Source organism: Moschus berezovskii, chromosome 18 (genome assembly GCF_049115385.1).
Source record: "Moschus berezovskii isolate FMDL1 chromosome 18, NW_MosBer_1.0, whole genome shotgun sequence".
Classification (NCBI taxonomy): domain Eukaryota; kingdom Metazoa; phylum Chordata; class Mammalia; order Artiodactyla; family Moschidae; genus Moschus; species Moschus berezovskii.
In genome coordinates, this window is record NC_142477.1 from 73979518 (window position 1) to 73990758 (window position 11241).

An 11241-nucleotide genomic window follows, 5' to 3' on the forward strand; every position below is an offset into this window, starting at 1 on the left:
TGGCTACATTTAATTTGGCGTTGCTGATAATTAATCTAAATTCAAGAGGAGATAGCAACATTAATTCCAAAGGAATATTTTTATATGTGGAGGTGGAGGTATGTGAGGGTGTTTTAGTAGAATGCCTCCGTCATCAAAATGTTTCTTAATTTGTGTGCCACATTAAACAGCAGCATCTCTCAAAGTTTGTCAACTGGAGGAAAAAAGTGTTCAAATCTATTTTTCTTAAGTAAATTTGGTGATATAATTACCTATGGTTGGTAAAAGTTTTTTTGTTTGTTGAGGATTTGAGCTCTGTTAAGAGTTTATTTTATTTTAAAGGAACATATACTTTGAATAACAATTTTCTGGGCATGTTTAACTAACCTAGGTGAGAAAACCATGGTGCTGTTTAATTGTAAATAGATTGATATAAGATTGGACCAATACCTGATGTGTACAATTTTAGTATGTAGGGTTTTTGTGCTTTTTAAAAAAAAAAGTTCAATTTTTCTCTTTGTCTTTGCCTTTATTCTGGGTGTTTAACTGTTGTTACTGTCCACAGTGAGGGTAATCTGCTTCTTTCTGATAAAACTTCTGAAAAGGTTTTTCCGCTTTTAAAAACCTTCCAGGTCAGTAAATAACGAGTTCATTATCACCAAAGCTGGACTCTGCTGTATCAAACCATGCATGGTCATTTATATACTTTATTTGCTACATTGAAACCTTGGTCTCAGTAGGTTGTTGTTTTTTTAAGAATCATGCTGTAAACCAGGACCCATCACCCAGTTTTTCAGAAGGATTATCCATTTTGGATCGAAGTGGCAGGTTTTGATTGTTGAATTTTTATTTAAAACAGGCGATACGCACACATGGGGAAAATCTGAACATAAAAAGCCTCTCAACCCCTGCTCTTCATCTTTCATTTCTCCTCTTCCGAGGTAACAGCTGCTCCTAGTTTTCTGGATGTCTTTAGAGAGATTCTAGCACAGTGGTTCTGACACTTCAGCATACGTCAGATTACCTGGAAGGCTTATTAAAAACACAGATTTAAAAAACATACAGATTGCTGGACTCCTCTCCCAGAGGTTCCAAGTTAGTAGGTCTGAGTCGGGGTGTACAAAAATTTGCATTTCCAAAAGTTCCCAGGTGATGCTGCTACTGCTGATCCCAATGTGAGAACTGCTGTTCTGGTATGTGTGAGTATATTCACCCATCCTGCCTTGTCTTTCTCATAAATAACATACGCTATTCTATACATTTGATTTTGGTGACTCTTAGAGATTGTTCCCTATGACTGAGCTGGATCTGCTTCATTCCTTTTATAGCTGCGGCGGCATTCCATTGTTTGGAGTCCTGCAGGTCTTTCTAGACTGTTGGTACTGTAAACTGTGCTCCTGTGAAACGTCCTTTTCCGTAGTTACATCTTTCTGTCTGTGTACAGGCATGGAGTACATTGCTGAAGCAAGGGTATCACTAGATCATTGTATGCATATAGAGAGCAGGTGCTGAATTGCCCTCCAAGTGGATTTTCACCCGTTTAATGCAGACTATGTCTGCTCTTATCTTCCTATACCCTGACCAACTTTTTGATCTTTGACAGTCTAGGTGGAAACCTGTGTCATGTGATTTTAGTTTGTGTTTTTTCTTTGAGTGAAACTTAGCATTATACTGTATATTTTAAGGCTATTTATTTGTTTTTTTTTCCTCCTATGAATTATCTATGTTTGCCCATTTTCCTAATCCATTTTGGTCTTTATCCTCTTGATTTGTAAATATTTTTCTATATTAAGGATATAATGCCCTTTAATATAGAATTTGTTGTTTTCTATCATCTATTATCATTTGTTTTTGTGTAATTTACCTTGTAAAAATTTTGTTTTGCATGGTCAGATCTATCAGTCTTGTATTTTATGGCTTCTTGGTTTTCTTCCTAAGGTCTTACCCACTCTGAGATTATAGAAGAATTTTCAAGACATGGATAACAGCCCCACTCAGCAGGTGTTCACCAAGATGATTTGGCCTTTTCTAGAAGTGATTTAGCAGCAGCAGCAGCAGCAGTCCTTGGCTAAGAACTAGTGCAAGAGATGTTACTTCATGTTGCATAGTTAGCTTTCTCTAAAATTCTTTCCCCTTTGCAGCTGATGTAGATTGTGGACCTGTAGTCCCATGGCCCTGGGCCGAAACAAGTCATTTCTGCGGCCACACCTGCGTTTCTCCTGTCCCTCCAGTGCTGCTCCTCCTCCCATTGCTGAGACCCCTTAGGAAACATACACTTTGCTGACCAAGGAATTCTAACAAAACTGTGACATAGCATTTTACTGCCATCCAAAAACTTATCTAAATGTGCTTGGTCTAAGCTCTACCCTTAATAGCACAGTGGATTAACTCACTGCAGAGATAATGAAACTTAAAGCATCTACATGCATACCTGCAAATACACATTTTTTAAAAAAATTTAAGTCACATAATGTAATGGGCACTGACAGATTGTTTTCTCTATTGTATTCCTGGTCCCAAAAAAGTGCCACTTTACTGATGCAATTGAATTTTAATTTTTATGCTGAGCTTGAGTTTGGGCCTGTCAGAACTAAATGCTCAGTCTCCTGATTCCAGTCTAGAATCATCCAGTTTATAAAAACACTCTTAAAAGGATTTTTTAAAATCTAATAGGTGATGATACTTTTTATAGTTATGATATTACAGTTACATGCCCTGATTTCCAAAGAGGGAGGGGAAGACTACTACCTACTCATTCTTGAAACTTCATTCATTAAGTTTAATATTAATTTATTTAAAATTTTGAAATTTTAATTGAATTTTAGTTTAAAATGTATTTAGCCCAAATTAAAACCTAGTATACCCTATTACTTGGCTGTCCCTCATTCCTTCCTGCTCCCCATTCTAAAACAATAAAAGGTATGATATCTTCATTGCTTTAGATTCCATGCCTGGGGGAAAAAAATGACATATACCATTGTGGAGTTACCCTTTATATATTTCAAGAGTGTTCCCCTGGGAAAATGGGAAAGAGAAGACTTCCCTTCCTCAGACCTCACAGTTTCTCCTTCCAGAACCGCACCCGGGTTGTAAGGCTGTCTGGTAGCAAAAGCTATTGAGGCTGCGTCAATAGAGGCAGAAACCCATTCCAAGGTAAGCCTGGTGGCGTGGTGAGGCCCTTTGAAATGACGGTTAATCTCTTGCTGTCATTTTCCAGCCAGATACTGCTAGTCTATCAGTATAATACTCTTATAGGTGTAGTAGTATCCAGACCTATTTGCCAGGGGGTGTTCTCCTTGGAGAATTAACTGTTCACCAAATCAAAGGAGAAGAGCATTGTTCTAAGTGAGATGCTTTCCATCTTCCTGGTCTTCACAACAGTTCTTGAGATCAATCCCGTCATCCCTGTGTATAAACCAGAAATCAAGAGATGTGTGTTTCGGGGACTTTTTGGTCTTTTGCTAGTTCCATTTAGTTTCGTAGTACCATTTTGGGGAAGAGAGAAGGTTTGGTTTCTAAACATTACTCATAAGTATATTATTAAAATCTCACGACTATTAGAGTAAATATAAAGGTGTTCATAGTAATTAACATCTCAGTTATTACAACTTTGACTTATGAATGACAATCTTTGATAAGCAGTATTCTTGTCTGTTGCATGTTGACAAAGTAATGTTGATAATTATTAAGTACTCTGAATGCTATGGTCAGTTATATTACATAGTGTATCCTTAAGAAATCCTTGGTTTATAGGAAATGGGCTGCATTCCTCCGGTCACCAAACTTGTCCCTCAGAAATCTATGGTTGAAGAAGATGTGGTAATTAGAATTATGCAGAAGGGGTTTCTGAGCCAGTGAAATGTCAGCTTAAAACTTAAACAGGACCTGCTAGGACTGAAGTGAGTTAGATCAGTTGTTCTAAGCACAGGCATCTAACTGACCTTGAACTTGAACTCTGGTCCTACCACTGTGCGTCATTAAGAACCTTAGGCAGGTGCTTAATCTTGACACCTCATTATCCTTATCTGTAAATTGGGAGTAACAGTTCACAGGGTTAGGAGGATTTAAAAAAAGCCATGTGTCTAAAGCCCCTGCCTTACCCACAGCAAGCACTTACTGAATGGTAGTTATATTTAATATCGCAGTCCAGTCCAGTAGGGAGGATTCACAAATCCCATGCTAAAAACACTTAAAAATTATTCAAGGCATTACTTACACAAAAAATTAAAATTATACAAGGACATGTAATTATTTTACCCTAGTAGATTTGGTATAGTTGCTTAAGCACCTAACTCATCAAACAGCAATTCAAGTTCTAGGAAGGACACAGTCCCCATATCCTTAAAAGTCAGTTTCCCTTACGCGTGGAGGCGTATTTCCATCTTGAAGTTTGTTTTTAGCCTTAAGGATTGGGAGAATAGAATTCTGAAAGTATTGGACCACTTGTGGCAAATCTTAGGAAAGCATCGTCTTCCAACTGCTTAGCTCCAGGAAGAGCTGGTAATTGATACACAGGAACCTAATGGACAGGGTTGGTCTGAAAAGCAGCCCCAGAACTGGGACGTGTCAAAGAAGAGAAGTGATTTCATCATCATGAGTCATGTGAGGCCTCAAATTTATTAAGGATAAGAATCTGTGGGTTGAAGAACACTCAGCCCTGATGTGTAAAAATCAGAGATACTCACTTTGATGTTCTAAGTTTATTTTTAAGAGATGTTAACAATTGTAATTACTTCTACTTTCAAATTGTTTTATTCCAAGAAGACACTCTCTCTGGCTCTCGTTAATCTGTGACAGTCTGTTTTTGAGTAAAGCTTTCTCTCTCTTCTTCTCTTTCTCTGCTTTCTGACTCTCCTGATATTTGTCCATGGAGAACATAGTAAACAGCTTAAATTCCTTGTAATTAAGAAGCTTGTGTTGGGGAGGAAAAAAGGAAAGTTATTTCAGAAAAGATTTGATACTTTTGTTTCAGATGGGAGCAGGATTGTAGTCACTTCTCTTTTAAAGCAGTGGAAACTTGATTAAAGAGGCCCAGTCATGAGGACTGATTTGCTTACAGTCTAGAGCCAGAAGCAGAGTCTATTGTAGGCTCAAAAGGCACCAAGGGTCGCTTTCTTACTTCTTACTTACTTCAAGTCCAGACATGTTCAGGCCACCATCTGAGCTTCTTCACAGTGTGGTCCGTCTTTTTAAAGCTTAAACTTTAGCTCTCACTTGCTAGTCAACATGGACTTGGAATAGGCCATTCACTGAATGGTCTTGAAATAGATATTCACTGTTTTCTCTTGGAATTTAACTCATGTGTTCCCATCTAAGAATTTCTTCATTTCTACTTATTAAAATCTATAACCCTTCCTCTTAAGACCAATTCCTGCCATATTAAAATAGTGCCTTCTTTCAGCTAAACTTCCAACAGAATTTCCTTCTCTAAACTTCTGTAATTTTAAATCCACATTATATGGTGTAGCACTTACTCAATCCTCTCTTCCACAGGCCTGTCCATCTCCTCAGGTTTTTTATGATCCCAGTGCCATGACACTCCAGTAGGTTTCTCCTTCCCTCCTCCTTCCCTGTCTCCACTGTTTGTAGCAGGACACAGTCCTCTAGCTCTGGACAGAGGGGCTGCCAGGCCACAGCTTCCCAGGTGGCTCAGGGGTAAGGAGTCTGCCTGCCAATGCAGGAGATGCAGGTTCGATCCCTGGGTCAGGAAGATCCCCTAGAGGAGGAAATGGCAACCCATCCCTGGAAAATCCTAGGGACAGAGGAACCTGGTGAGCTACAGTCCAGGGGGTCACAAAGAGTTGGACACAACTGAGCACGCACACTGCCAGGTCACACGTTAGGGACCTGCACTTACGCGGTCACCTGTGATGTCGAAGTTATAGTAGATGTCTCTAAGTTGCTGTTTTTTAATATTAAAGAGAAAGTTGTACATGTGTAAGTTGTCTGGGCCAATTTTCAGCTCCCCATCCAGGTCAAGCAACTCAAAAACAGGCCGGGAATGGCGGAAGATAAATTGCTCTTCCAGATGGTTCTGTTTTGAGAGAAAAACATAAGGAAAGGAATAGTTGGTGGTACTTTCTAAACTCGCTACATCAAGACTCAGCTATTCACTAGTCCATTCCCTAGAGAGCTAAAAGCAAAGGCAGAATCGTAGCAGCTCAGGGCCGAAAGGGTGCTATGGTTAATGTATCAGATCCTGCTTCAGCATCTGCCTTCAAGGGGAACTGATGCTATCTGTAGTGATTAGTTCTGCTAGATGGAACTCTCATTGGCAGAATGCATTTCCTTGTGTTCAGTGAAAATCTGCGTAAGAAAATTTCAGTGCTGGCTGAAGACGTGAGGTGCCTTTCCTTAAGGAAAGGGAAAGAGGTGAATACACTCTAGGAGTGTGTGCAAGGTCAGGTGCACACCCAAAGACAGGCAGGTCTTGTCTTGCTCATTCATCCCCTTCAGAATATTCTCTGAGGAAAGGGATCACTGAGGAAGAGAGGCAGCTGGGATTACTGGTGATTACTTAAGGCCCACCAGCTAGAAGGGGCAAGGAAGGGCATGCCAAGCAGAGATGTGGTAGGATGAGATTTGTTCTTTATAAAGGCAAAGTGGGAGGGAAGCTGGGTAGCCTTTCGAAACTGCTAGGTTATAGATGGACCATCTAGGAACCAAAAGTAGTGCTCCCCCTGTTTCTTCTTCCTGATTCAAGTGAAAAGAAGGAAAAACTCTGACGCACTCTTAATTTGGTGCTGCCTTTAGCAACATGGTGGCAGCAGCCAAGCTCTGCTTCCTCCGCCCCAGAGCCTGACTGGCTACTCGCCTCTTGTGCCAGCAGTATGCACACCAGCATGTAGAACTGGTCAAAACCGATCTCGCCCACCGCATTCCAGTCCAGCATGTTGAACACAATTGTGATCTGGTTCCGTTTCAAGTCAGTCACATGATGAAGGAAGTGGTAAAACAGCACATCTGTTGGCAGGGAGACGAGACGGGTTATTCAGAAACAGTTCCAAAATGTTCGACATCTGGGAGCCACAGAAATGGTGGTCCTGTTGGAAGCTTGTTGACCTGGCAGTAGTAATGATAACTGTGTTTCTGGCTTTGCCACTACATGTTCCACGGTCCCTGGACTTGTGAAGAAGGAGAGGGGACAGGGCTTGGTTCCTGAGCGCGGCTCATGTGCTCGATGGAGCAGACCAATGTGCACCATAACCAATAAAAGGCTCAACATGCTCCTCACACATAGAAGAGCTTAGTTCTCACTGGGGACCCAGGACATGCTCTTGGAAAAGCTGACATTTCACCTGGGTCTTTCACTTGAGAGAATTAAAACGAGAAATTTAAAAATCATTCCTCTTCTATAGAAGTACCACTGTGCCTCATGCTTGCGTAACGCAAATACTCTCAACTTGGGGAAAGGAGCTGTCATCAGGCACCTTAGGCGCTGGCGCTTTAGGTGCTGCATGTCTCGGAACCCCGGCAGCTACACAGCCTTTTACAATAAGCTTTGGGTGATAACTAGGCTTGGGGCTTCTCGAGCTGTAATGGGCATACCAATCACTTGGGGATCTTGTAAACACAGGGTTGTGATTAGAAACTCTGGCTTGGGAATACTGAGTCTGCATCTTAACAAGCTCCCAAGTGATCTGGCCGCTGCTGCTCTGAGGACCACACTCGGAGTGGCAGAGCTGGACTTCATATGTGGTCCATCTGACTCCACAGCCTTGCTTTTTCTACAGTGAAGCTGTATCTTTTGCACATTAGTTAATGCATCTGCAGTCATATACAGTTGAAGGGAAAAAAAACACTAAAGGACAGGGAAGGTTTTTGCCTGAAATTCCACTCACTCATCATCTGTCTCAGGGAATGTTAGATGGAAGAAACAAACATGGTGATACGTTTACACAGTGGTATGTGGCTGTACAGATTGTGTGTACAGATCACCCATAAGATTTCAGAGATTCTCAAGTGTAACTTTGTCTACATGTGATTTCTTCTTGCCCGTTGATTACAGAAGGCTTCGAACCCACATCTCTTGCAGCTCCTGCATTGGCAGGTGGGTTTCTTACCACGAGCGCCACCTGGGAAGCCCTACCTTATTTATACCCAGTCCTAAAAGAGACAAAAACCAAAAGACAAATGAACAAACAAAAAAGCCCTAAAGTGTTAAAGCCCTAAAGAACACACCTGCCAATGCAGGAGACGCAAGAGACCCATGTTCTGTCCCTGAATCTGGAAGATCTCTTGGAGGAGAGCATGGCAACGCACTCCAGTATTGTTGTATGAAAAATGTCATGGACAGAGGAGCCTGGGGTCGCAAAGAGTCAGACCCAACTGAGCAACTGGGCATGCACACACATTAGTTACATTACTTGTGTCTCCTGCACAAGACATGGCTGCACTAAATCTGTAAAGCACGTCTGTGTGGTTTGGAGCCCCGGCTAAAGCGGGCGTAGGGTACGATGAGCCAGTCCACACAGTGTCATGATTTGCGAGTTACCCATGGCCACTTGGTGTTCCTTTCCCACGTCCTACCAGGTGTGAGCACTTGGGAATACGCCATGTATAAACATGCTGATGCCTGTGTCCTTGCTTCGTGAGGAATGCTTTATGGTAAGTCTCAGTAGCTAATTAATAGTTACTATTATTCAATCAGCCGACTCCGGGCCAAACATCCAGGGCTCTACGTCACCACATCCCTGGCAGGCTCAAGCCTGTGCCTTCCTCTAGGTCACTATCCGGTCCCTTGGTGGCCTCAAGTGTTGCATCAGCGGGGAGTGACTTAGTTACCAGGGAGATCAGATTGCTCAGCAAACGCTGGTGAGACTAAGTATGGGCTTTAGAGTCAGAAACCCTTGGGTTTGGGGCCAGCTTTTCTGTTTACATCAAGGTGCCCTTCAGGTGCCTCATCTAGGACTGGATTGTTGGGAAGATTTGGTGACATGCTGTGTATCAATCTGAGGCATGAAAGTATGAATAAATGAAGGTATCTTTATTATCTTATAAGGATTGAATGAACTCTTAAAAACTTTTATGGAAGAAACTCCTTGTTGATAAATGGTATTTCTCTCCCTCAGGTTACAATGAGTGAATAGGATAACTTCTTTATGCTAAGTCTTTTCAGTCATGTCTGACTCCCAGTGACCCCATGGACTGTAGCCCACCAGGCTCCTCTGTCCACGGGATTCTCTAGGCAAGAATACTGGAGTAGTTAGTCATTCCTTTCTCCAGGGGATCTTCCCGACCCAGGGATCAAACCCACATCTCTTACAGCTTCTGCAGTGGCAGGTGAGTTCTTTACCACTAGCGCCACCTGGGAAGCCCTACCTTATCTATACCCAGGCCTAAAGAGAAACAAATGCCAAACAAACAGAAAGCCCTAAACTGTTGTAACTGGTCTTCTATTCGTTTGTGCACTCAGCAGCAGGGTTGAGCTTTTCAGTCACAAGTACCAAGAATTAGAAGGGACCTTGCAGATCATCTGACTCAGTTCTCCCAGTCTATGGAAAAGTTTTGCTAAGGGACTCTTGAGGGTCAAGGCCTAAGAGGGATCAGCCTCCAGGAATAGCTGTAACAATAATGAACACATTAAGTCCTTAGAGTGTGTCGAGCACCGTGCTAAGCACTTTCCATACATTATCTAATTTTATCACCTTTTTTTTTTTGGCTGCAACATGCAGCATGAAGCATCTGAGCTCCCAAACTGAGGACTGAACCCACGCCCCATGCGGAGACTTAGTCACTGCACTGCCAGGGAAGTCCCTCATTATCTTTCTTTTCCAACCATGAGGTAGACTCCATTATTAGAAGCCTCACTTATGGATGAAGACAATTAGACTTAATAGAGTATGATGACATTCTGCAGGTCACCAAGGAGTAAACGGGTGGAGTCAAGATCTAATCCCAAACCTTGTTGTTTTATTGGCCTCACTGAACTGCCATCAAGTCTCAGCTGGCAGGGTTTCTCTGTGCTTCATTTCGAAGATGTAATACACATGTTAGTGAACTAGTTTCTGGCTCTGTAAGTTCTCCTGCACATTTGGTAAAAACCAAGTCATGACCCAGAAGAAGCAATTATGGAAGTACTGACCATTCAAGGTTTTCTTGCGGTGCACGTCAAGAAGGTGAAAATACTCCACCAAGGCCTTCACATTTCTCACAGATAATAAGCAATACAGTTTGTCCAGGTAAAGGTACCACAGAAACGACCCCTGCTTCAGTTTCATTATGGAGCCCTTTAAGCCAAAGACTCTGGCAACCTGAAGTAGAACCGAGAACTCTGCCTCAGAACTAGAATGTTGGGTGGAGAAAGGCTCAGGTGGTAAAGATCTTCCTACGTCACGCATCACAGGAGACAGTCAATAGAAATCTAAAATTGCGGCAGTTCCCCTGGCTGACCAGTGGCTAGGACTCGGCGCTTTCACTTTGGACGCCCAGGTTCAATTCCTGGTCAAGGAACTAAGATCCCACAAGCCAAGCAGGGTGGCCAAAAATAAAAAACGAGAATTTTCCAAAGTCAGTGAAACACACCCATCCAGACTGTGCTCATTATCATTAGCAAAGCAAACAGCTATGTAACTACATGCCAGGCACTGTTCTAAGTGTGTTAATATAAACTCATTTAGTCTGAAGACTAGTCACAGAATCCTAAGAGGCAGAGATTATTATACCTATTTTACAGATTAAGAAACAGGCTCAAGGCACAAACTGCTGTGTATAAGCTACAAGGATATATTATAAAAGGAGTATATGTTATACATATATATATATATATAAAATATACATATATATTTGGCGCTGCCTCACAGCTTGCAGGATCTCAGTTCTCTAACCAGGGATTGAACTTGTGCCCTTAGTAGTGAAAGCATAGACTCCTAACCACAGAACCACCATGGAATTACCTAGCCAATATTTTATAATGACTGTAAATAGAATATAACCTTTAAAAATTGTGGACCACTATGTTGTACACCTGTACGTTATATAAAACTGTACATCAACTATATCAGTAAAAGCATAAAAAAAGAAACAGGCTCAGAAAAGTTAAGTGATTTTCCTAATGTCAATAGGCTAATTAATGGTGAAGTCAGCATGTGAACCCAGATAGTCTGGCAATAATCACTGCTTTTTAATAGTCATGCAATATTGCTTCTCAAAACCTTGAAGTCCTAAGTAGGTGAAATAAGAAGAAATACATATCTGTACACATCAGAGTGAAACTGCTGCTGCTGCTAAGTCACTTCAGTCGTGTCCGACTCTGTGTGACCC

At 41.7% G+C, this 11241-nt stretch overlaps 1 protein-coding gene across 1 annotated transcript; it reads right to left on the reverse strand.

Annotated features, from left to right (window-relative positions):
• Nucleotides 1-4695: 4695 nt before the first annotated feature.
• Nucleotides 4696-10199, reverse strand: EFCAB9 (EF-hand calcium binding domain 9). Its single transcript, XM_055421699.2, has 4 exons — nt 10064-10199; nt 6794-6942; nt 5837-6013; nt 4696-4890 (listed from the first exon to the last, which is right to left on the reverse strand). Exons 1-4 carry the CDS (start codon nt 10197-10199, stop codon nt 4696-4698), a joined length of 657 nt encoding a protein of 218 aa, XP_055277674.2.
• Between the last annotated feature and the right edge of the window lie 1042 nt (nt 10200-11241).